The sequence below is a fragment of the Boeremia exigua genome, assembly GCF_020726555.1.
Source record: "Boeremia exigua strain MPI-SDFR-AT-0100 chromosome Unknown C7974scaffold_4, whole genome shotgun sequence".
NCBI classification, from domain to species: Eukaryota; Fungi; Ascomycota; class Dothideomycetes; order Pleosporales; family Didymellaceae; genus Boeremia; species Boeremia exigua.
The window spans coordinates 1,874,610-1,899,825 of record NW_025763521.1 but is presented as its reverse complement, the minus strand read 5'-3'; the positions used below and the strand labels follow the sequence as shown (position 1 = coordinate 1,899,825).

At 50.6% G+C, this 25,216-nt stretch overlaps 9 protein-coding genes across 9 annotated transcripts; 5 read left to right on the top strand and 4 right to left on the bottom strand.

Moving 5' to 3' along the window:
- Positions 1-119: 119 nt before the first annotated feature.
- Positions 120-2,423, top strand: C7974DRAFT_154155 (uncharacterized protein). Its single transcript, XM_046135833.1, has 2 exons — positions 120-475; positions 525-2,423. The coding sequence occupies exons 1-2, from the start codon at positions 391-393 to the stop codon at positions 2,162-2,164; spliced, it is 1,725 nt and encodes a 574-aa protein (XP_045999316.1). The 5' UTR covers positions 120-390; the 3' UTR covers positions 2,165-2,423.
- A 259-nt stretch (positions 2,424-2,682) lies between these two features.
- Positions 2,683-3,924, bottom strand: C7974DRAFT_411539 (uncharacterized protein; the record flags this gene model as incomplete). Its single annotated transcript, XM_046143572.1, has 1 exon — positions 2,683-3,924. The coding sequence occupies one exon, from the start codon at positions 3,922-3,924 to the stop codon at positions 2,683-2,685; it is 1,242 nt and encodes a 413-aa protein (XP_045999315.1).
- A 1,733-nt stretch (positions 3,925-5,657) lies between these two features.
- On the top strand, positions 5,658-6,429 carry C7974DRAFT_390860 (uncharacterized protein). The gene is made up of 3 exons (XM_046141510.1): positions 5,658-5,974; positions 6,033-6,139; positions 6,193-6,429. Exons 1-3 carry the CDS (start codon positions 5,705-5,707, stop codon positions 6,341-6,343), a joined length of 528 nt encoding a protein of 175 aa, XP_045999314.1. The 5' UTR covers positions 5,658-5,704; the 3' UTR covers positions 6,344-6,429.
- A 1,252-nt stretch (positions 6,430-7,681) lies between these two features.
- C7974DRAFT_154123 (kinase-like domain-containing protein) lies at positions 7,682-9,229 on the top strand. The gene has a single exon (XM_046135832.1). It carries the CDS (start codon positions 7,851-7,853, stop codon positions 9,123-9,125), a length of 1,275 nt encoding a protein of 424 aa, XP_045999313.1. The 5' UTR covers positions 7,682-7,850; the 3' UTR covers positions 9,126-9,229.
- A 1,269-nt stretch (positions 9,230-10,498) lies between these two features.
- On the bottom strand, positions 10,499-11,956 carry C7974DRAFT_451363 (aspartic protease; the record flags this gene model as incomplete). Its single annotated transcript, XM_046145783.1, has 2 exons — positions 11,217-11,956; positions 10,499-11,157 (listed from the first exon to the last, which is right to left on the bottom strand). Exons 1-2 carry the CDS (start codon positions 11,833-11,835, stop codon positions 10,499-10,501), a joined length of 1,278 nt encoding a protein of 425 aa, XP_045999312.1. The 5' UTR covers positions 11,836-11,956.
- Positions 11,957-12,902: 946 nt separating this feature from the next.
- C7974DRAFT_411536 (uncharacterized protein) lies at positions 12,903-14,891 on the bottom strand (the record flags this gene model as incomplete). The annotated part of the gene is made up of 3 exons (XM_046143571.1): positions 12,903-13,918; positions 13,969-14,058; positions 14,111-14,891. 3 exons carry the CDS (start codon positions 14,889-14,891, stop codon positions 12,903-12,905), a joined length of 1,887 nt encoding a protein of 628 aa, XP_045999311.1.
- A 1,867-nt stretch (positions 14,892-16,758) lies between these two features.
- Positions 16,759-18,128, top strand: C7974DRAFT_411535 (alpha-ketoglutarate dependent dioxygenase; the record flags this gene model as incomplete). The annotated part of the gene is made up of 4 exons (XM_046143570.1): positions 16,759-16,815; positions 16,880-17,101; positions 17,171-17,722; positions 17,772-18,128. 4 exons carry the CDS (start codon positions 16,759-16,761, stop codon positions 18,126-18,128), a joined length of 1,188 nt encoding a protein of 395 aa, XP_045999310.1.
- Positions 18,129-18,724: 596 nt separating this feature from the next.
- C7974DRAFT_411534 (thiamine pyrophosphate enzyme, N-terminal TPP binding domain-containing protein) lies at positions 18,725-20,668 on the top strand (the record flags this gene model as incomplete). The annotated part of the gene is made up of 3 exons (XM_046143569.1): positions 18,725-18,991; positions 19,094-20,569; positions 20,621-20,668. The coding sequence occupies 3 exons, from the start codon at positions 18,725-18,727 to the stop codon at positions 20,666-20,668; spliced, it is 1,791 nt and encodes a 596-aa protein (XP_045999309.1).
- A 1,218-nt stretch (positions 20,669-21,886) lies between these two features.
- On the bottom strand, positions 21,887-25,188 carry C7974DRAFT_390847 (telomere length regulation protein-domain-containing protein). The gene is made up of 5 exons (XM_046141509.1): positions 25,048-25,188; positions 24,201-24,997; positions 23,801-24,151; positions 23,667-23,753; positions 21,887-23,619 (listed from the first exon to the last, which is right to left on the bottom strand). Exons 2-5 carry the CDS (start codon positions 24,967-24,969, stop codon positions 21,986-21,988), a joined length of 2,841 nt encoding a protein of 946 aa, XP_045999308.1. The 5' UTR covers positions 24,970-24,997; positions 25,048-25,188; the 3' UTR covers positions 21,887-21,985.
- Between the last annotated feature and the right edge of the window lie 28 nt (positions 25,189-25,216).

Sequence of the window (25,216 nt, the reverse complement as noted above, 5' to 3'; positions counted from 1 at the left end):
CAGCCCTTCGAGTCTCTCCTGCGCGAAGTTGACGCGCTTCGCGACCTCTGTCTAAAGGGCCGGTGCCGTGTTTCCATGTGCGCCTAACGAAGTTTGTGACCAGACCTCATGTCGGGATCTCTCGATAACAGTTTAGGAAAATGCTCGGCACTCGCTAGCATGCGGCTTGTTTTCACATACTACTCAACGATATGAGATTTGTGCGACTTGTAACGCGTAGGTGTCGCGTGCATGTGAGCACCCAGATGGTCTCACCGAAACGGTGACGATCTCGGGAGCCATCAAGGTGCGAGGCGTGACATACACCTCAAATATCGACGCAGCCTCATAGAAACCATCCAAACAGCTTGAATTGCTCGAAACTCCTTGTCTTTTACACACTGTGCTGCTATGCATGTCCATGACGTCCTCATCATCGGCGCCGGTCCTGCCGGGCTTGCCGCTGCAGCAAGACTGCGAGAGCATACACCCAGTGGTACGGTTCATTCCGAGTCATGTCACATCGTTCTGACTGATCAAAATAGCAACTTTCACGGACGACGAACATCAGCGTTACCACTGGATTCGAAAGCACGGTCGCAAGATGAACGTCAAGAACTACAGGACCAACAAAGACTCTCTATCGACATTGCGGCCTGCGTCCGACACATCTGCATGCGGTTGCAGTTGCGATGCAAGGGCCAGTGACACCTCTATAGACATGCTGGTGCTGGATGCGGATGGTGCCGATTGGATGAGCAAGTGGAATCGATTGTTCAAGACCTTCGGTATCAATCATCTCCGCAGCCCAATGTTCTTCCAGATCGACCCCGCGGATCGCGATGCACTCCTTGGTTACGCATACGAGAAGGGGCGAGAGAAGGAGCTACAAGCTTTGCCGGGCTGTGCGGGTAAGGAGATCAGCAAGCACCGGAAGAAGAAGAAGATAAAGAGAGGGAGATTCCCAGGGTCAGGGCCAGATGTTGATGAGCGAGACCGGAAAGACTACTTCACGCCAAGCACAAGTCTATTTACATCGCATTGCGAAGAAGTCATTCGGAGATATGGTCTGGGGCCCGACATGCTTCGACAGGAGCGTGTGTTGGACGTACGCTACGAGGAAGCAAGTAGCTTTGGTGGTGCTGAACACGATAGTGTTATCTCAGATGATGCGTCGTATGAAGACAGGAAAATATTCTGCGTCAAGACCGACAAGACCCAATATTTTGCCAACATCGTCATTCTAGCAGTCGGGCCCGGCAACGCGCCATCGATACCCTCCATCCCAGGTCTGCCAACACCGAGTCCACACGAAGGTTACACACACGCAATGCAAATCAAGCAGTTTCCGCCACCACACGTTGCCGCCAGAGTCAAGGCTCGGCGCTCAACCAATATGCTTATCGTCGGCGGCGGCCTCACCAGCGTCCAACTCGCCGACCTTGCCATCAAGCGAGGGGTGACAAAGGTCTACCTCCTCATGCGCGGGCCACTAAAAGTCAAGTACTTCGACGTGGATCTCGACTGGGTAGGCAAGTTCCGCAATTTCAACCAAGCTGCTTTCTGGAGTGCAGACACAGACGAAGAGCGCTCCACGATGATCGCCCAAGCCCGCAATGGCGGCAGCATCACCCCACGCTACCGCAAGATCCTCGATGCACACATCGCCAGCGGTAGAATAGTCCTGCACACACATACCACGCTGGCCTCCCTATCGTGGCACGCTGACACGCAGTCCTGGACAGACGTTAAATGCTCAACAACCTCCGAGGTCCCACCACCCGTACTCCCGGCACTCGACTACATCGTCTTCGCAACTGGCATACAATCCGATATCCGCACCATCCCCTTCCTCGATTCACTGCGCGTCCAGCACCCCATCACGTGCGTCGCCGGTCTGCCCTGTCTGACTGACGATCTGATGTGGGACACTGGCGTGCCACTGTTCGTCACAGGAAGGCTGGCAGGTCTGCGGCTGGGCCCTGGCGCGCCGAATTTGGTCGGGGCGCGCATTGGCGCGGAGAGGATTGCGTGGAATGTCCAGGACGAATTGGAGAGATTGAGCAGTAAGGGAGTACGGGTTCAGCGCAGAGACTCGGGGTACGAGGACGGCGCGGATGAGTATGAGACGTATGCGAGTGCGAGGGCGAATCGATTTGCGGGGCTGGTAGGGGTTGGGGGGTGATTCGGCAGTGTTTGGAAGCAGTTGCTGTCTTTCTACTTGTGACATGGATTAGTCCTCATATGCGTGCCAGTCTCGTACGGAAACCATCTCGCTATTCAATCCTATACACGCTCGGAGACTGTTCTTCGAGACCCAGCTTAGTGACTACGAGCGTCCTGTCTTCCAGCTTATACAAATACCCCTACCTTTATGTTAGCAGCACACTTCCAATCACCGTGACTTCAGAACCTACGACAGACTGTCTAGCATTACCCTGCTCCCCCACCGGGAACCACATATCGGGTACGCGCAGCTTCCTATTCAAGAGCTGGAGAAAGGAGACGATTATTGAGGAGAACTTAGGCTATGCAACAGGCTGTTCAAACATGTCGGCAGAAACCTATGACATGTTAATTTTAACAAGACCAACTGCTTTGAAAATGTTCAGCGTCTTCCTCTGTATCTGCCTTCTTCCATAGCTCTTCCCCACCATCCACGCCACTCGCGTTGACGTTCCAAGAGTTGTTCTCAACTTGTTCCTACCAATTCACCAGAATCGCAGCCAGCGGTGTACCGTGGTCAGGCATGAAAGGGTTACATACGCCATGTCGATACAACGCGTCCTGAGCCGGTCTATCTACTGTTGACCCATCCCCCATCACTACATGACCTTTCTGACCGAGCTGAAAAGGTAGAAGCAGAGTGCTGGCGTGAGCGTGGATGATATCAGGTAGAAGATAGAGGCCGACGCGGTTGTCTAAAAGACTTGATTGTCGCGGAGATTGCCATCGGTCTCTTTCATCTTGCGAAACAAGTTGCACGCCTGGTGTGCGCCATGGAAACAGCAGAAAGGTTGGACAATCGACGAGGTCATGCTGGGGAGTAGCGAGAGAAGCATCGGGGTACCTTGATCGTAGCTCAGCGCCCACGCGGTGGATGAAGGCTTCATTAGGGACATCCAATTGTGGCGCGATAGAAGTAAAGCGCGGCTTTTTTGCCTGAGACAGGAAGATGCGCGCAAAAGGCGGTATCGCAGGATACTTGTTCAAGATGTCGACAGTAATCAAACCAACATTTTCCGTTTTTCTCCTCTTCTTCGGTTGGGATGCTTCATTGCCATCATCTTCTTTCCCACCAGACGCCGCGGTAGACTCCGGTAATCGTGCAGTGATCGTATTCACCAAACTGTCCCAAATATCAAGTACCTGCCCCAACTCTTTCTCCGTCCACTCCGCCACTCTCCAGCCCTGCGTGACAAGGCCATCCCCATCGCCAAACCCAGGGTGCTCTGCATCAACAACGAACTTGCCCGACTCGATCGACTGCAAATAAAGCTCCAAAACCGCATCAAGATCGCCCCACATGCGTTCGCGGGGCTCGTCGAAGGGGTCGCGGACAAAGCAGACTTGATGGGTAACTCGACTGTAGACGAGACCACTGGGATCATGTCCCATACCCTTATACAGCAAGATAAAATCCTCATACTCATCTATACCTTCCCACATATCTGGCTGCAATTCATTGGGAGATGAAATGCCATTCAAGAACGGGGTAAAGGCTAGGTGCTGATGATCTTCAGGAATGACGATATCGATGCCAGAGAGAAATGCTGTGAGGTCATCGTCAATTTCAATGTCGAGGTCTGGCGAAGATGCGTCCAAGGAGTGGGCGGCGAACCAGCTGCGTTCTACTTTTGGCTGTCGGTAAGGTGAGAGCTTGGAGCTAGCGTGCGAGATGACGGAATTGTGCAGGTCAATGCACTTTCCAACGTCCATGCCCATTCTGTAATTGAGGCTGCGTTTGTGCTTGGTGGCCTGGTCTGGTTGTGTTGGAGTGTTTATTGTGGGCAGAAAGCACTCCAACCTTGCCATCTGTGCTAGCAGGGCATACCGAAGAAAATCGTTTTTTATGAGGCATCACACACGCTACTACAACAGCACAACGTAAATGTTAACTATATAAGTTGCACAACAAGATAGAGAATTACTTTTAGTAAACATGTATACTTACAAAAGGCATTTATCTCGTTGCGATAATAAGTTATCACAAATGGAAGTTGGAAGGATATTTTTGTGTCCCCGCTAGTGATACCTCACAAAAAACGAGCTTCTTCGTAGAGGGCTAAGATTACCTAGGTGACGTCATCAGCTTACGTGTACGACTCCACGACATTCAGAGTCCTCCTCACCATGGTACGGGCAGAGAATACAGTTCAGGAGGTATGAGCAGGTCACGGTATCCTCGGTGTTCACCATTCGATTTGACCTCCTTCCTAGCCTACCGCTTCAAGATGGTTCTTTCAGAACGTCCACAGAAAGGAGTGGAGCCGGCCTACATGCAATACATAAGATAGTGTCTCTTATTTCAATCATGGCTGACTCGCTGCATTTATTAATTGCGCAACGGTCGTGTATTGCTGCCCCGCGCCATGAAGGTGCGCAGCACTCCCAATATAATATATAAAGGATGCTCCGAGCATAGGTCGTCTAGGTACTGCTCGCCGACGATTGTTATCAAACGCTCAATTGAGGAAACGAAACAAGCATACTACAACGGGGTGAAGGCGGATGCTATTTCTGGAGGTATGGATTCGAAATCAATAGGATGTCACATCGATGACCTGCGCCATGCCTGCCAAGGCCGCACGGAGGTTCTACTGTGTACAATATGGGTATGAAACCAATGCGGGGAAACGCATGGGCTTAATGTGGAGACTAGTGCGACCTCTAGCAAATAATCTTAAGGCGGGGACTCCAGAACTCGTCCTTGCTGTGTGTGGTGTTGTTGCTTTCTTAAGCCGGCCTAAGCTGTGCTTATATCTGAAACATACTTCATAAGCCCCTGATATTACGAAGAATGGCCACACGTCTAAGCCAAAACGCACCCACCTGAAGGTATGCATCAGCTGAACCTTTAACATGTCTTTGCTAATGTCGCCGTTTGCCTTATACCTAAGACTGGTATCGAGTCTGTGAACATAACAATTGAGTACCTCATATGGTTCTTTGTTTTAGATAGATGAATGTGTTATATTTCTAAATGAGGACAAGCAAAATACCAAGGAATAATCCTTGGAAGCACATCTTGCAAGATGGTTACAATCTGGGTTCTTTTACACTGTCGTGTATGTTCAATAACGTCACTAGATTTCTGTAATTGCGCGAAATACATGCATAGTCTCAACTGTTTCTTACAAGGGGGTAACATGAATGAGTGAGAATACGACTGTAGGTGTCGACCCTAAACTGACCAATAGGACGTGTCAGATGTGGGTACTGGGCATTGAGAATCGTCGAGATGTCTCTGTAGGGTCACCTCGTATTCTCATCCGTTCATGTCACCCCCTTGCACCAAAGTAAAGCCGTCAATCTATCGGTATTACTTCCAATCCAGGATTATCATGGCCGCCGATCTCGGTCGTTACCGCGGTCAAATCTCGTACACCACAAGACTTTACTTTGTGAAATAGTATATAGGGAGGAACTATCTGCTTGATACTGTTCTTGCACAATAGCTTTCAAGCATTTATTTCAGGGATTCCAAGCCATCTCGTCATACAACATGCGTTCGTTCATTATCATCCCATTTCTTTCCTCTGCTGCTCTTGCGGCATTCAACACCAGAATCTGTGATGGTGCAGGAGGATGTGTCGGTACTACTTGGTCCGTCGGGGATCCTTTCCGCTGCCCTGATGAGACTCGATTGAATGTCCAGCAAACCGCCGGCAACAGCATTGATACTGGGAACGGCTCATACGAGATTATAACCAAGGAGGAGTTTCCCAGCTCATGCCTGAGAGGTGTGAAGCCCGCCGACACCGATACTCTTGTCGTAAGTCTAAAACCTGAATACTCAAAACCAGTCTCTTGCTTACCACGTTTGTACCTAGCTCCACCATACAGAGTTTGGACAGAAGATGTACGTCTTTCTGGCCGAGACGTGCACGGAAACCAACCCGATCGCCGATTGTTACAGTGCCAACCCTAACCCATCAACGTCAGTTGTCGTCCGGTCCGATCACGCTGTATATTGCTGACTTATATACCTAGAACTACTATCTGTCAGTTGGTTGACACTACCGGAAAGAATTGTGAGATGAATCCCCTTGCCGGTGAATGTGAAAGGTGGGGAACCTCAGCTGGGCGTGAGCACTGCGCGGGGTGGACCCCAGATCAGGTTGAGGAACCCTCTGAATCATAGGCTCCACGTGGGTTAAGATTTATCTACGAAGCTTGCGACTCTTGAATTAAGTTTTCTGTTGTAGGATAACGCAACCGCCATGCTATACGGCTGTGTCTACCTGATTGTAAATATATATAGTACATGTAGAATACTGCCTTAAGTTATGGTTACATTTCAAAACTACTTCTATATACAACTACAGGATATTAAAGATAAGTCCTTCTAAGATAAATTTAGGCTAGTAAATGGGTACCCTCTGCCTCAGGGTGCAGTAGGGGTAGGGCACAGTGTAGCTTACGCCGTCTGACGTCAAATTAGATATATCCAGCTAGTCAAAGACCCCCCCTACATTTCTAATCCAAGTACGATATAGCAAACACCATATACAGGATTAAGAGTCGCGTTTTCATTTCCCTAGCCCTAGTTAAGTAGTAAATAAGTATACTAGTACTTACCTGCGTAGTTAGGTATAGGTAGCTTATCGTGTACGACCCAGTGACTTTCCCAGTCATCCACACCATGCCTCAGAGCGGAGCGTCCAATTTAGTAGGTACAAGCAGGCAACATTACTCTTGGTATTCAGTATTTGTTTTGACATCCTTCCTAACTAAGCCCTTGAAGATTAATCTTCCACAATGCTGTCGAATCCCATCACCGCTAAGCCGTCGACTACCTACAGAAGGGAGTAGAGCATAGCTTACATGCAATATATAAGATAGGAACTCCTGTATCAATCACGGGTGTCCAGCTGCATTGACTAGTCGTGCAACAGTCGCGTGTTGCAGCCCGCCTGTCTGGTAAGGGCCTGTTAAAAAACAGGCAGAAAGTCTCAGCGGTTGGATTTCCGGAAGAGATGAGTTTGGGTGCTGAGCAGGATCCCAGACTCAACAATCTCTCTCCTTTGCGTTTAACTATCCATCTACAAGCTGAAAACCTAAAGATATGGCATGAGTTGTTGACCATATCTTTCACATACGACCATAGGACGTTGAAAACAAGGCTTCCCGTTCGCTCAGCCCTATTTAAGCAACGTACCGGTGGATTAGTACTCAGGTGGGTGACCACTGGGGAATCCCCACTGTTGAATGTATTCTTTTTGGCGGTGTTCTGTTCGTTGTCAGAGATCTTTTTTTTTGGCGTGGTGGTGCTATGAGGATCTTTGCTGCGCGTGCAGGCACAGTATTAGGCATGTTGCAACACGCTCTGAGCCTCAGCCTGAGGGTTTGGTGTTGACGGCTGGCTGGTGATCGTGCTGCAGGCTACGGGTTTTGGTGCTCGTGGCTCGAGCGCTAGCCCGCGATTGGCGTTCAATCTCTAGCGTCGGCCTTTCCCAGGCACGTAAAGGTAATCGCACCTCTCAACACTAGAATTGCCTGCCGGCGACTGCACAAGACACAAACTTCTTCCCATCCCATTCAAACGACACGAAATACGTAAGGTCGCTCTCCATAGACCTGCATCTATTGCGGCCCTTCACGAGCAAGCAGAGGTTTGTACTCATCAGGGAAGTGAATACCGAGCAACCATGCCAAACCAGGATGGGTTGGAATGGGTCGAGAAGACGTTTGGCCTGGAGCCGCGTTGGACAAAAGAACCAGATGTCAACATTATAGCATCTATCGCGCGCGCGCACCTGGGCTGTGACGAAGAAGCATTGCCAAATATCAGCTTCTACGCTCAAGGTGCTTTCAACAAGCTCTACAAGGTCTCGACTGTAGACACGACCTGTTTGATGCGCGTCAGTCTCCCCGTTGATCCGCGTTACAAAACTGAGAGCGAGGTTGCCACGATTGAGTTTGTGCGACAAAAGACTTCATTGCCTGTCCCACATATCATCGCATTCGATTCTCACAACGAGAACGAGCTAGGGTTCGAGTGGATTTTGATGGAAATGATGCCTGGCATCACTTTGCGCAAAGGCTGGCGGAAGATGTCATGGGACGCCAAAGAGAACATCGTCAAATGTCTTGTCGAGAACCACGCGCGACTGTTCGAACACCGCTTGCACAGGATTGGGAACATCTTCAATTCAGAAAAGCAAGCAAGCTCAACTTCCTTCACCCTTGACCGCATGGTATCTCTTATCTTCTTTTGGGGCGACCACCTTACACACGATGTTTCTCGTGGGCCGTTCACGTCAAGCCACGACTGGCTGAAGGCACGTTTACAGCTCGTTCTCACTGATCAGCAGCGCATCCTCGATTCCACCTGTGATGAAGATGAGATCGAAGATGCCGAGGCCGCGCTAGATCTGTCAAAGAGGCTGCTCGACATCCTTCCCACCATCTTTCTGCCCAATGACAGCTCTAGCGAGCCAAGCATGCTCTTCCACGACGATCTATCGATGCAGAATATCATGGTCGATGATAACGGACAGCTGACAGCAGTCATCGATTGGGAGTGCGTGTCTGCTATGCCACTGTGGAGGGCTTGTCAAGTGCCCGCGCTGCTTGATCAGCGGACCCGGGAAAAGAAGCCCGACAAGGAGACGTACGCCGCTGATTCAGACGAGGTAGACGCGACAGATCATGACGGGCTTGACAATGAGGGAATGGCGGATCTCTACTGGGAACATCTTCTGGAGTATGAGATGACGCAGCTGCGCAAGCTGTTCCTCACTGAGATGCAGAAAACACAGCCCGAGTGGGTCGCCATCATGAGGGACAACCGCCTCAAGGCAGACTTCGAGATGGCTGTGCACAATTGCGACAGTGGGTTGGCGTTTAAGATAATCAAGCGTTGGATCGACGCGTTAGTGCTTGGAGATGTTCGAAGCCTAAGCGCCGAGTTCAACAAATAGTCACTCCTACGGATCGCATGACAACGGGAGAAATCCACAAAACATTTGCTGCACGCCACGCCGCATTCCGAGCTACCAGTAGAGATGAGGGGATGTCCGGTGAACCTAAATGGGTCGCGCGAGCACAGCCTTGCACCGTCGCGATACGCGCCGCCAATGCCTGGCGCTTCAACGCCCAACTGGTCGGTACTAGGCTGAGCTCAGCCTGATGCGCCATCTTCTGACACCTGAAAATGCCTTGCTCACTGCAGATAAGTCTACGACACGCCCGTCGTTCTCTAATCGCGATCTGGTCATACAATCTACACATATTCAAGACAAATTAGAGCCTCGTTCCACTTCAGTCAACATGGGCAAGAACACAAAACGCTGTACACAGTTTATCAACAGCATCCCTGATGAGAAACTCTCTGCTTTTGCTACGAACGGAGGGACAATTTTCAAGGACACTGACTGGCGTCTGGACATGCAGGGCGCAAGTGACATTACCACCTGTGCAGGCAAAGTACTTACCCAATCCAGATGACTAGCGACAAGCCTGCGAAGCACAACCTGCAAGTACAGATAAACAAGCAAACCACAATCACATCGCTGAAGGGAGCCGCACCGAATACTGTAGCGACACTGATCGTACCGGCGGATGGAAGCATGTCTGTTGCACAGGTCAGACAGGGGTTGATCGATGCTATCATCATCTGAGCCGCTACTTCTGCCGCAATTTTCTACAGCCTCTTATCATCGTCGACGGGTCGCCGAGCCATCTGAAGCATTGGGATCGCTGCAAGCCAAAAGCAAACACAGCCAATAAGGTACCTCACATTCTAGAGTAGCTCTACAGCCCTATACTATACGCCAATTTGAAAATAGGTATCAACCATCCTTATTTGATCTTGCAGTGCCTTTGGTGACCCGTCGGCGCTGGTAAGAGGCTGTCGGTTTTAAATGGAGTAAATGATGTCTGTTGACCTGCTGCTTGGATGTCTTTGAAAGCCTCCTCATAGAGTTACATCCCCACAGAACTCGATGAGAGCTTACACCAGCGGGCATCCACCACTCCTCCACTTAACTACTAGCATGCCAAAACATCATTGGCTGAGCATTGAGAAGGCACCATGCATTGGACCAACAACTGTATCTTGTGCTGTTGCATACGTGTCTTGTTACAGATCAATCAAAGCATACATTGATATGCTACACTTATCGACTGGTATGTAGCTACTGGCAAGTCTTTGTATATTCTTTCTACTTCGCCTTGCCGCCTTTTCACCCTCATCTCAGGTGATTACTGTCCGCATTCCTATGTACATATTCCTGAGTATTAATGATGCATATCTTCCACAACATCTATCTCGACTTCACTCATAGCGCTGCTATTACTTAATCGAACGTGACATATAGGCCGTGTACTCCTGCACATTAGACTCCGTTGCGTTGATCACTGCCTGGGCCATCAAAAGCTGCTGTGCATCCATATCAAACACAACGTACGCCGCCTGCACGAAGGGCGCGCCCAATGTGTTAAGATCGTCTGTCGCGAAGATAGGAAGCATGCAATCGGCGCCGCTTCTTGCTTCTCCGACCACGGTAGTCTGATTCGGGAGCAACATGAGCTCAAGGGGGACTTGGATCTGTGCGTTGTCGTTATTGAAGCCAAAGCCAAGGCTCATATCCTGCTGGGCCAGGCCACACGGTAAATTTCCTAGGGAGCCATCGTCTTCATTGAAAGCGGTACCGAGGGCTCTGGCAAGAGCCCTCATCGACGAGGCCGGAATGGCGAGACTTGGGGCGCCGGAATCAATCAGTGCGACGCCAAGGCCGTCTCTTGGGGCCAAATCGACAGAACTATCTTGTGTTTGACGTTGTTGTAGTTTCTGCGCTGTGCTGTTACCAGAGAGCAACATCATTGAGCTGAAATCCACGACAAACGATGGGAGAAGACCGTCGTTGTCGCGCACAAGCGGCGCGGCTTTGAGGTCGCCTTGGAACTTTGCTGTATCTACACCGCCGAATGCAATGGAGCCATCTGGGCCTCCTATGTATGCATTAGATCCGTGCTTGGTAGAGTAATCCATGAGTGGCGGGAATACTTACGGAAATCGTTTAGGTAAAGACCAAAAGCATTTGAATTGGTGGCTCCAGCATCCTTCATTCCCGCGGGTATATTCTGGTAAAGATCTTGCGCTGCCTCTCCCTGTATTGGGCCGACACCAAATATTGGAAACAGCGGCTCATCTGGAGGCAGTTGACCTTGGGTCACAAGAGCCATTTGCAGCTGGTTTACCGTCTGGTTCTGCACTGTCAAGGCAGTCTTGATAAGATTTCCCTGCAAAGCAACGCCGTTGACAAATGTTGCATTGACCGTAGTTCTAAGTTTTGTTACTCCAGTTGAATTATTTACATTGAATGAGCCTGTGACAATCGCATCGCGGTTGGCAGTGCACTGCTGTTGTGGATCGTTGCAGATAGCACTACCTGTCTGAGGAACCACGAGATCGCTACTTCCGGTATCGAGTAAGACTGTGACCTTCTGAGGTGGGTTTCCAAAACCCAGTTGCATGGTGGGAATAAGAGCGGACCCCGATCTGCCAATGAAATGTTGAACAGAGCCTGTGACATATCCAGGTCCTGCCACGGGTGTCGACGCCGGCGCCGCGGTACATTGAGTAGATAGAAAAGCAACGACGAGAAGAAAATGAAGTTGGCCAGCCATGATGGTATCGAGTTCTAGTTCGTGCAGACCTCTCGTGAACGGTACCGGTCATCAGCACCACTTTATGTATCGAAGACTCGGTGCTTCAGAGTTTCTCCAGACAAGTCCCCCGTATTCCGCGACGTCGGAAGCAGAGGATGTGATGTGGTGCCCATGCTTGGAAATGTTACTGTGCTCAGTGTTTTGCTAGCCGATGACATCTATCACTTGTTCTGGCAGGTGCGGGCAAGTACTGGCAGGCGCTGGCAAGCACTTACAAGCACTTGTTTCAGGCTTATTCAATGACAGGCAACATCCATAGTGGGTCCACAGCGGATGCAACCGGCAAGTCTCAGAGAACGACGGTTTGTTTGTAGGTAACCGCCGGACTACAGACCGGACGATGGAAGACCGGCATCGACCAAACAAGAGCATTAACGCTAGGAGTTATTATTTTCCCGCAGACGGGACGCTCACTACCCGTCACAGTGAGATGTTCGTCTAACGCCACGTTTTGTTACAGGTCACGTTTCGTCGACTTTCTACTCGGCGACACCTGGAACACCATCACCTAATGACCCGGCTGGAGTTTGGCCGTTGCGACGAGGAACTTCAAATTTCACTACCAAGAAGGCGTGCAACACTATATTCGGAAATGGAACGAGGATATGGCACGAGGCTTCATACTGGACTTCAACCCCGGCCCGCTCGGCACTCTTCCTAAGTCTTTGCATTGTCCTGAGACTATGAGCTGTCGATGGGGGTCTCCGCTGTTTCTCAATCAGCTATGCGCACCAAACGGCAGTGTGAATGTAATAGACGTGTTTTAGCGATCGTGATCAATACAGATCTCGGAGTACATATCAAAATACCTGGGGCTAAAAGCTGTAGATATTGTGACCACTCAACGTTGCATCCTATGCAACTGAGAACGAGACCATGTAGGGTATAAGAGCTGACAACCATTACACGAATTTACTTGCGTCCCGTCGGCACACGTCTAACACTGATCACCTCATGTAGCCTAGTGTTTCTCGTTGATAAAGATGCGGTCCATCGAAGGGCAGAAGAGCCTCACTCTTCTTAGCTTACGCTTCTTGGTCTTGACCCGGAATAGTCTGCTGGAAGTTCGTCCGCGTGTCGGTCTGCCGCTCACTTTTCTCGCCCAGAAGATGAACCAAGTCTTTCGGCTTATGCATAACGATGCTTCGCTCTGCTGCTTTCGGGTCTTGCCTCCTCCGCCGCTTAACTGTCTTCACGTTTGAGACAACGTCAAAACCTAGACACTGTACGCCTCTATGATTGACGGACTCGTACAAGCCGAATGAGTATCGCGCGAAATCCTTTCCACTACTGTCTAGCTCGGTCACTAAACGGGCGTTCATGTACCATCTCTCAGCCATTTCCTTGTTTAGCATGTTGATATCGAATGCATTGCCATCGTTTGAGCGGAGAATCTTGCTAGCATATGTCCAGGATATGAGATCTGAGATAGCATCATAGCACCGCGGGAGGTGTCGATTACCATAGCTGCTGAAGGTATTCCAGCCAAACACCTCAAGCGGAATGAAGATACAATAGAGTCCGAGCCAAGCAGCGATGATGATAAAAATCGGCTTGGACGCAAAAATCGTCACTCCTTGGTCTTCAGGGATGACTGTGGTTGATCCGGCTGCGAGAACCGGAAGGATCCGCTGCACGATGGCTACGATTGACGTAAATGCCACTCGATAGTGCTTGTTGGAGAACGCGGAGTACGTCACGACGAAAGGAGGGAGAGTGTTGTAGTCGAGGAGTAGCGTTTTCGTTGCGGTTTCCGATTGCACCATTCCTCGAAAGGGCTGCGTCGATCGGGCGAAAAGATCTAAGTCGTGCCAAAACCAGTTGTAGAGGCTGATGAGAACTGTAGGGACGAACTGAAAGAGTGCGGATGCCCAACCGTACGATATGGAAATAGACTTGCCATCCACAAGTCCAACAATCAGGCCAGTAGTGAATGCGGCAAATAGTACCAAGGTCATCAGCATCCAGATATATGCCATCCAGTGTTCAAAGTTCAGCCAAACCGAACGGTAACGAGTCTCTGAAACTACCCGTGAGGAATCTATTCATGTTAGGGCTTCGAGACCCAGCTCAAGGCAGTCCCGTACTTACAGTTCTGGGTATCAACTGCTCGAGATGTAGGTTTCGTGATCTGTAGCTCGATCTGCTCTCCGAACTCGTTTTCCGGTGCGTTTCTGGAGCCTGGTATTGCTCAGTCATGGCTTGTCGTCAGACGTCTTGATGTCATACGCACCTGAGCTCCGCTTCTCTCGACCAGGGAATAACCCAAATCCGTGCCAGACTTCGTCAGCTCGTTTCCAATAACCAAGTTTGAGACCTTCGTGCCCAATAAGTTTCTCTATTGAGCCTCTAGTCGCTATGTCTGTGCCTTCGAACCTATCGAGGAAGTCGCTATGACGGAGGAGAGTGAAGTGATCCGCAATCGAAACTGGGTCCCACCTTAATCCAGTGACACGATTGTATAGTTTACAGATAAGGATTAGGTTGTAACCGATCATGAGAGCGTAGATTACAATGAGAAACAGGACTGCCCAGTCAGTGACCACGACGTCGACGTAATCGCTGTAACGATCAGTATTAAGTAGACTCGATTTGAAGGCTAGGATGAAAGCGACCAAGAAGTCTATGATCCAGCCAGAGATGAGCAACCCATTCTTAGTGCGGATCGAGCTCCACAGATCGAGTCCCGGGAAATACGAAGCAAGAATAGTCGCTTTGAAGGTAGATCCTTTTGGTTCTGCTGCTAGTATGAATGGCATGACGCGATAGAGACTGATCATAACAGCTCGCATGAGCGACGATGTTATACTGCCAAGGATAGGGGGCAGAATTTGAATAGCAAAGTAGCCCCACTGGTGAGAAAATGTGAAGCTGGGTCTGTACCAAAGGCGGACGAGAAGAGCGAGTATGAGGAGATTGTAGGCAAGTCCCAAACACATCCAGCCCGTGCGGAGTAGTAGAGGCACAAATTTCAAGTCCGGGAGGCCCTTGGTCTTGATGTCTTGCTGAAGCATTGGACGCAGTACTGAAGTAATGTGTCGTTCATTGTTGGACGATGCATTGGTTGATATTGCAGAGGTAACTCCAGAGTTGATCGGGTAACTATCCGATAGCTCGTTGCACGAATTCGTAATTGCTGTAAGTCTGTTTCCTTGATCTGTCGGAAGCCCAGGGCCATTACAAATTAGTGGGATGCTCTCCATGACTGAGAAAAAAATCAGAATAATCGGATCGGGTCTCTATGGTGTTGGAGAAGGTCGGCCACCAGGCTGAAGAATAAGAAGAGCCTCATGGATGGCCGTTTCGCCCCCATTCTCAGCCTTGTGAGAATGGCTGAATCATGCAAGCGCCAGACAGGGTTTGCATTCGAAGCGACCCAATCCAATGGCAGATAAGTCCTCCAGTACCACTGCAAATGTATGCCCAGCTTCCTTGGGGTCACACAGTACGTCGGCTGCCATGTAAGCGACAGGGGTTCGTCAGCGAGTCAATGTCTATTCACTGCGGACATTGAGGGAACCCGACGCCTGGAAATCATGATTCGACGACCCAGGATAGCTTTGGATCCTGAATTCCGGAATTGGATAACAGGCTGAAGTGTGGTGCATCGAACCTTGGAAGGCTGAGCATCGTAAATTTGAGTGTGGTGGAACAAAAAGCTCATTCGCAAGCAGGCACCAGCATATCATGGCCATTGCCAGCGCATATGTAAACATATACTTTCACAGATCTTTCAAAGGTAATAGTTGTCGCAGGTCCTCATTTTAGTCTCCACTGATCGGAGACGGCAACTGGTAGCAATCTGGGACTGAGAGTTCATGAAGAGACTCAATAAAGGAGCAAGAACAGGCATATATTCCTGTAAGTTTGAATGATTAGTAAGAAACGCTGTTGTAGTTGCGATTATGTGCTGGAAGGTATTTCAACCTGATGCTAGAACTCCAGGAAATGTTGCTGACCAACTGCTCTGAGAAGTGTACATAGTAGGGTACGGAGATCTGTTATCTGTCAAGGTGGATAGTTTCGTCAGTAGTTGAGAGCCTTGCACTGACCTAAGCGGTGAGCAGGCTTGGTAGGTAGTGAGTGACTTTTTCTACACCAGGTAGTGCAATGGTGGCCAGAACATGCACAGAAAGTCCGATGTCGTCATCAAGCCACAAGCAGAAGGCGGTAGACGTTCTGAAAATACAGCATGCTCTTTCTTCATCCACTCCCACATACAACCACAGGACGATGAGAACAATCTCGCGATCCATCAAAGCTCACGGTTTGGTATTGGGACTAATTACCTGGTATTTGTTGTCGGTTACCTACCTGTTTTAGGTGTCGGGATTCCGCGCGTTACTGTGTACCCGCACCTACATGGTAGAAACAGAAAAGGAAGAATAGAGCAATACTTCTGGCTAATCCTACTATACTGTGTATAGTGTAACCTCGTTGTGGTGTTGCGCTGCGTTGTTCTACAGTCGCAGCGCTAGTGTTGAGTGCGACCGAGGTACTAATGCGATACTTCTCCCGAGTATGGCTCGAGGGTTCATGAGGGTTATCCGACGAGATGGGCGTAGCAGCTACTTGAAACAACAGTTTCAGTATTATGATCATCGACATATTCTCTCGAAATGCACCTAATCGCCGCGATGTTTGCCTAGGCTGCGTGCAAGTTACAGGCTTCGGCGTGTTTTGGTCTACATCGGACCCCGACATGCACTTTCGACTAGCCGAACTTGTCTGTGAAAATCTCCGAATTTGCGCATAGAGCTCTATTCAGCGAAGACATGTTTGTACATAAGTTGATAATTATCCTATCATCCCAAGGTTTGTTGGGTAATTGCAGAGCTGCAATCCACATTCTATTCGCGCAAGACTTAACTTCTAAACACTATGGCGAGCAACTTCAAGATCGAGCCTCTGGTCCATCCTGAAGGGAAGACATGCAAGGTACGAGTCATTAACCCTGTCCGATACTACTTTGTATGATCCCTGCTTACATTACATTGCTTAGTTTGGCGCTGTCATAACTGGCCTTGATCTGAACAACTTCACTCCAGAGATAGTGGCTCAGTTAGAGAAAGCGACCTGGGAGCATAAACTCCTTATTGTCAAAGGTCAACATGACCTTAAACCGAAGCGTGCCTGGGAGTTGCTGCAAGCTCTCGATCCAGAGATGATAGTTGAACCGGACGACATGATGATGGATTTATTCCACCCTCACCAGTGGTTCAGAGTAAGTCAGCAGCGGACTAAAACATCAACAATACAGCAAAGTCTAGCATAGCGCTAACAATAAATGAAGGACTCCTTCCAAGCTATCAAGGTCCCTGATGCGGGTTTGTTTTACTTTATTGGGAAAGGCCCCCAAGACGATCCGCGTTACGGCAAACCAGGTCTAGACATGGGTGACGCTAATGTAAGCCATTACTACAGCGTACCACTCTCAGATGAGGACTTTGAAGCTGGACGTACCCGTTTCCACGTGTGGTACATGAATGGATTCTATTGGCGACACAATATCACGAAGATGACCATGCTCCGAATGATCAAGTTTCCGACAGAAGGCCTGGACAAACAGACTGTAGAATGGGCTGACGGCTCAGGTACGACTATGGAAGTGAAACCAGGACGTCAGGCGTTTTTGGACACTGAACAACTCTATGACATGCTAAGCGACGAGGAGAAGAGAATGGCAGACCATAGTTGGGCTGAGTACAGCTGCCTGCCATTTGAGAATCTTAAGGACTGCCACTATGCTCCCAACGGCCTAGGCGTGGTAACTGAGGGCAGAGAGCAGCCAGAAGAAGAGCTACTGAAGTTAGTAGATGGGGCGTCTAAAGACTGGCAAAAGAAGGTATGTTTCTACTTAGAGGGGGCTGATCTATCGAACGCTAACTCTGTAGTTACCGCTGGTCTGGGTCAATCCCGTCACCGGCAAGAAGTCATTCCAGTGTATGCATCACTTGACTTGTCGGTTGTTTATCCGCAACGGCCCAGATGAGACGCCGAGGGTCATCGATGACTTGGGTGATGTAAGGAAGTTTCTGGATAAAATTCACAGCAGAATCATCCAGCCCGAGCATATTTACATAGGTCCAGAGGAGGAGCACGACTTCGTTATCTTCGGGAGCTATGGCCTGCTCCATTCGAATATCGACTATCCTGCTAGTTGGGGTGTTAGGACGATACACCAAGCCTTCATGCCCACAGTCAAGCCGCCTGTAGGGCCAGTGCCTATTCCAGACAGTTCGACACACTGAATAAGCTGGCCCACCTGAAAGGTGGCCCACCCCACCAGCGATCTTGAAGAGATTTGACCTGGAATTACGATTACGATAGAACCATGATTATGTTTACCACTCTAATTATATAAAACCAAAGACTGTGGAAAGCTAAAAGACTTGAGCAACTGATCAATGTGAGGATGAGTAATGGAGTTCATCTATCGAAGTACTCTACTCAGATGTACCATACTTACACTTCTCCTGTACCAGTGCGCTAATCTACACCTAAATCGATCTACTACATTGCTCCGATTGGTCAAGCTATACCTAGGTACTCATCCTTCAACAGAGGTACAACTAGGAGACAACCCTATCCCTTTTCTGGAAACCCTACCACGTGTCTTAAGTGAGCGCATTACACGTTTTCAAGATGGCCTGTTGTTGGCACCTATTTTTATGTTGTGATGGGGCTCAGATCTGAGCACATTCGACACTGTGACGATCGAAACGCACGACCTCTCAACCTCGGCACTTCCGCTCCACTCCTCTTCTCTCAGACTGCACTAGAACTCCGAGCACAGCAGCCAGATTCTTGCAACCCGGCAAGTTTTGTCTTTTTCAGGGTTACGATCATGTCTTCCGCAAGTTCGCCTGCCGCAACGGGTGCCATTGTCATTGCACGAACTCTCAAAGCCCTTGGCGTCAACGTTGTCTTTGGTGTTGTCGGTGTGCCTGTATCAGACATCGCGGAGCAAGCTCTTAATATCGGCATACGCTTCATCGGATTCCGAAACGAGCAAGCTGCGAGCTATGCGGCGACGGCTTATGGCTATTTGACAGGCTTCCCGGGTGTCTGTCTCGTCGTCGGCGGTCCTGGAGTCTTGCATGCCATCGCTGGCGTAAGCATACCATGTCTATTTGTGCTCTATCTTCTGTCCACTGTTGTTATGGTGATGAATAGTGGTATACGGGTTGCAGCTGGCTTAGGGTGACTTTGTTAGGTTGGTAACGCAAGCGCGAACAACTTTCCCTTGCTCCTGCTCGGCGGATCCATCGAAACTCATCTCGTCACGAAGGGAGGTTTTCAAGAGATGGATTCGATCGCGATTCTAACACCGCACACGAAAATTGCTCTGAGGCCGTCGAACATTGGCGTGCTGCCATCGATGATAGCCGATGCCTACCGAGCTTCCTTCTATGGTCGAGCCGGCCCAACCTTTATTGATCTACCTGCTGATCTTATCAACGACCCGCTAGCTTTGGACGATCTTGAAGAAGCACCAGACGTGCCTAGAGTTTCGGATCCCCCTAAAGGAGCCGCAGAAGAGGAAAGGCTGGCAAAGGCGGTCAGCCTGATCAAGGCCGCGCAGGCACCTTTAATCGTAATTGGAAAGGGTGCGGCATATGCGCGCGCTGAACACTCAATACGTGCCTTTGTCGACCAGACTCGCATACCGTTCCTTCCATCTCCGATGGGAAAGGGTGTTGTCGCAGATTCGCACTCTCAGAATGCATCCTCGGCTCGTAGTGCAGTGATGAGAATGGCTGATGTAGTACTGATCCTAGGTGCAAGGCTGAACTGGATCATGCACTATGGGGAAGCGCCGAAATGGAGTTCCGAAACGAAATTCATTCAGGTTGATATATCGTCCGAAGAGATGGGCCGCAACGCAGCCGACGCCGAACAATCCTTACTGGGAGATGTTGGAGCTGTCGTTAGGCAGCTGTCACAATCTCTTCAGGGCTGGTCCTACACACCGCAACACGATTATCTGCAACAGCTTGCCCAGGCCAAGCAGAAAAACGAGAAGATATCCTCTTTGGCAGCACAAGACCCCTCAATGCCACTCACATATGCGCGCGTGTTCCACGTCATCAAGACGGTTCTACATTCGCTATCACCACCTTCGTCTGGTGGCATCTGCTACGTTGCAGAAGGCGCAAATACGATGGACATCAGCCGCTCGATCTTCCCTCTCGAACACCCCCGTCTGCGTCTCGACGCGGGCACCTTTGCTACGATGGGCGTCGGGCTTCCTTACGCGATAGCAGCCTGGGAAGCATACAATGCGCCCAACGCGCGAGCTTCGTCTGGCCCGGCGCTTCGCAAGAAGATTGTGGCGATCGAAGGCGACTCTGCGCTTGGATTCTCGGGGATGGAGATCGAGACCATGGCGAGGATGGGCATGGACGTGCTTGTTTTTGTCATCAACAACAGTGGCATCTACTTCGGTGACTCCGACTCGGCTGAAGATTACAACGAGAAGAGAGATAGGACAATGAAAGGCGAGCTGGGTCTGAGGAGCTGGGCGTTGGGTTTCGAGACTAGATACGAGAAGCTCGCGGAAGCATGTGGTGGAAAAGGGTATTTTGTGCGGTCGCCGGAGGAGCTGGAGAGAGCTACTGTGGAGGGCTTCCACGCAAAGGTACCAGTCATTGTGAACGTGATGATTCGTAGTGGAAAGGTCGAAAAGCCGGTAGGTTGATGCGCTACTGCTTGCCTTTGTGACCTCAGCTGACGGAAGTAGAGCTTTGGATGGCAAGTGTCTCCCAAGAAAAGAGTGCCACGGCTGTGATCTGTAAACTCTGAGACTGGATCAAATTGCGATGCGAGTATTCCGTTAAGGCTTCTCCAAGCAGCATGTCATCATTCATGTCAACATGCAGACGGACTGCAATTTCTTACACATGTGAAATCTGACGCGGCTCGTGCGTAGTTATAGCCCACTGCAGGGCTAGTGGTCCCGCATGGCCGTTTTCAATCTGGGGCTGCAGGTGATCGAGATACATGCCTCCCAATGTGGGAATAAACGGTAGCGGTGGTGCAACGCCAGAAAGTGAAACATGCTCGTGCTGTGTCAAGGCCAACGGTGCTATCCTGTCTTGAGCTGTGACAATGCACACACAGACTAATTTCGAAATGGCCTGTATATATCAATAACAGCGTTGACGTTTGGCATGCTAGAATAGGGTACACAGACGTCATTCGCTAGGCCAGGCTGTGTTCCCGCGTCCACATTATTCGATACTCCAGCCAACCGAGCCCTCGTCCCAGCAACAAGGCGCAACCTGGCAGAATGCAGCCTCTAGTGCAGAGAACGCAGCCAGAAGGCTCTCGTAGAAACCCAGATAATGCTCAATACGGCATTCAATATTGGCCTGTCGCACATCCAAGCTACCCCATGCGGCAGTTTGCAAAAACCGTCGATTGCCCCCAATATATTGGCTCCATCACCAGAGGACCAGAACCGCCTCACCGCATCGCCGGCGCCGCGGCTGCCACCTTGCCCTGCGTCGCGCTCACACACACGCCGCCTGTCAGGACGCCGGAAAAAGGTGCACTGCACAGCACGCCCGCTGCTCCAAGCCCGCCGCGTAAGGTCCCCCGACCCACAGCCGCGCAACCCGCCCGCCCGGCCTGCGCCTCCGCCGATCACGTGCCTGCTGCTGCCTGCGTATCACGTGCACGCTAGACGCACGTCCCCCTTCGCTTACGCATATAAACCTCTCGCCGGTCGCCCCAGCTCTGATTCAGCATACTTACCTTGTTGGGAGGGGCAGGATCAAGTCTCTGCTTCCTCTACCTTGATCAGCTGCATTGCACAGCGCGGACTGGTTGGGGTACGGCTTTCCTTCGGGGACGCCGCCGGCGCAATTTTTGCTTGCTTGCTCGCTTTGCGTGGCTTTTTCATTGATGCTGCTGCCATGTGCAGGGCGTTGAGGAAGAAGAGAGTTGTGATACCATGGAGACTGCGGAATTTTGCACGCAACGTGTTGTTTGTGCGCGACGCGACATGCTCAGTTGTCGTGCAATCGAGGCGCGCTCGCAGGCGCGACAGACATTGATTCTTTGCAGGTCTCTATGTACTCGGTCTCCATACTCAGCGAACGCATCAGTAGTCCATCAACGCGCCTGCCATCCTCCGCTGGTACTTGTCCACGACTTCCTGGCACCGTATCACGACGCCAGCCGCCAGCACCCTGATCCGCTCATCTTCCTCGCTGCCCGCGCCGAGGCCCTCAAACACCATCTTGACCCACGCCTGAGTCTCCATCAGCTCCTTGCCCTGCTCTGTCGCGAGCCGCTCCTTATTCTCGTTCGTCTCCAGCAGCATCAAGAAGCCAAACAACAGCGCGCTCAGAATCGCCTTATCGTTGCTTGCAAGCCCGCGCACGGACAGCAGCAAATCCCAATACTCGCGCGTCATCTGCGGCAGCGAGAGCGTGTTCGGCCCCGACGCGTTCAGCAGCAGCGACAAGGTCTGCAGGAACGGCGGGAGGAGATGCGTGGAAGCGTAGATAGAGTCGCTGCTCGAGCGGATCTGCAGCCACCAGCGGCCGGTCAGAGGGAAGAAGAAGTTGTCGGCGACAATCTGGGCGAGCGCGTTGGGTATGGGCTTCTTGCGCGCGGCTTCGACCTCCATGCGCGTGCTGAAGGTGCGCACTTTGAGCACGTTGGGGCCGCTGAGTTCCTCTGCTGCTTGCGAGGCGAGCGGGGAAAGCATGGCGCGTGCCATACTGCTCGTGAGTTTGGCAACTGGATTCGCGGTTTTGTCCTCGGTATACAACTTGTGGAGCTGAGGTGGTAGTTGTTTGCTCGGGAACGATGGTGCTACTGGGACAAGATCCTCTGTGGCCGCGTCCTTCATGCCTGCGAGCTCGCGCGCTCCAAGACCGAGCGTAGTGAGCATAGCGATGCGCTGTGCGAAACTGTAGTCACCGGAGAAGAACGACCGTGCAAACCACTGTGCCATTGGTGCGGGTCGCGCAAGAAGGACGGCGATCAATGCCTGCTGTCTTTGCTGTGCGAACGACTCAAGTTCTAAGCCGTTTTGTAGGCCGGTCAGAATGGCGGCAAGGTCTTCAATGTGATCTGCGACTTCTGTGCCGAAGTTGGCTTTGCGTCGTATCAAGGACGCGGCAGTAGCCAGAGCGAGCTCGTGACGATCATAGTTCTCCTGGTCTCGAAGACCGGCAACGAGATCCCTGATGTATACAGGCGTTGTAGGCTTATTGCGGTTGAGGGCAGTGGGGTCCTCGTCTTCATCCTCTGGATCTGAGTCTGGCTTGCTATAAGCAATCAGGTCTGCATCTTCGTCCTCGGAATCAGAAAGCACCTCAACGATACGGGGACCTTGGACCTCCGTAATTGCTGGGTTCTTCAAGGCCTTTTTAACTGGCTTCGGCTTCGCAGTCGATTGAACCAGAGGCACTGTGGTAACCTGCTTCTTTTGGAGGTCCGCCATTGTCCCGATCTTATCGTCGACCTTGGTGAGACGTTCGTACCACTTCGCTTCATCTGCCTCGCTTCCCTCCAGCTCGATCTTCAGTTGCAGCTCAGGCTTGTCAACCATTCTTGACATTGCTGATCCGACCGCGATCCCAAAGAAGCGTGCTCGAGGGGAGGCTGCGCCGATACGACTCGACATGCCGTTGACGTGATATGTCGACTTGGCCATCATCATTACAAACATGGGCTGGGTACGCTGTACGTAGCCGCAGCATAGAGCTAACGTTTGCGCAAGAGCTGATGACAGTCAGTCTAAGTCTGCGGATATGGCAGGAGGAGCTGACCTTCTTGCTGTAAGATGGGCGTGTGTTTGATATAGACAGAGTCTCCAAAGGTCTTGATGCAGTTCTCGAACATCGTCTGTAACTTATCTACGTGGCGTTAGGTCTGTTTGTGAGACTGAACTTCCGTTACTGACCTTCGTCTTGGGCCAAGGCGGCAACCACAGTACGACGCGTCGCCAAGGACTCATCCAGAGATGGTATGGTAGAACGTGTAAGCGATGATATAATGTGATCCTTGAGTATTTCGTTATCCTGGATGACTTTGTTGAGCAGACACGCTGCACCTGATATCGTGGGTGACTGGCTGATAGGGATGTCCTCCTTGGCAACCATCTCCGATTGGAAGAATTGCTTTGTGATATAGACAATGATAGCATTCAAATACTTTCGTTGTTCGAACGACTTCATTCTGCTTATGAGGTCCACAAACTGATCCACTTGGCTTTGCTCGATAGCAGCGTCGAGTACAGTGGCAATGAGCCGGTCTGATACCACATTTAGTACAAACCTCGAACCTCGAACAGGTTGACTTACCAGTGTATCCCAAACTCAATATCTTTGAGCTTAGCTCAGTTAATGCTGCGGCCAATGTCTCGCTTTTGTCGCCGTTGGCCAACATGTGAACAATGTTGCGGCCAAGCCATCCTGCGTAGTCACTACCACTCGACGGCGAGCGTTCGACTCCCTTCTCCTTCAATATGTCTTCGGCCTCGGCCCTAATTGACAACACGCGGCCTGATGCTACTTGGGCGAGGTATTCCTTCCACATCAGCTTCTTGCGTATGTCATTTTTGCCGAAGTTTTGAATCTCTTTCCACACACAGAAAGACACGTCATCTCCACTCAGAACTATTTCGAGCACATCCAATGTGTCTTCGATGAACTCGGATACGTTCTGCGTAGTTACCGTAACTTTCTTCTGCCGACTGTCCGCAATGAGCGAGCGTAATCTCGTAAGTAGATGCCCGACCCCGGTAGGATTACGAAGTGCGAGGGAAAGAGCGCGAGAGTCCTTGGATCGATGCTTGAGTACCCTCCAGAAGTTTGGGATAGTGTTGCTAACGAGCTCGTGCGCTATACTTGTGTATACTGGCTCTGAGACGACAAGGCTGTTTTCCGGACCATTTAGAAATTTCAAAACACCGATGAATGTATCATGACTTGGTTGACCCTTCAATGCCTCGAGCGCAGTTTGCGCTGAGTCGACTGTCACTGCATCTTGAATACTCAAGTCCTGGATCTTTTGGATAGTCGGCTGAGAATTAATCTTCTTGGTGGAGACGGCAGTGAGAAAGTCGGCCATTGCGGGTGTGCATGCAGCAATTTCGTCACTTCAAAGTAATTAGGACGACTTAAATCATACAGACGTTCTATCACTCACACAGCGTGGAGTGGAGTTGTATGTTTGTCCACCAGACCTCATCTGCTCGTGCTCGCCATCAGACTATCTGGATCCAACACTCACAACACCCTCTCCACAATTTTGAGGTCGTTCGAGAAGTTTGATTATACGTCTAAGTAGATGTCTTGAGGCTCGCCGTATGTTTGCC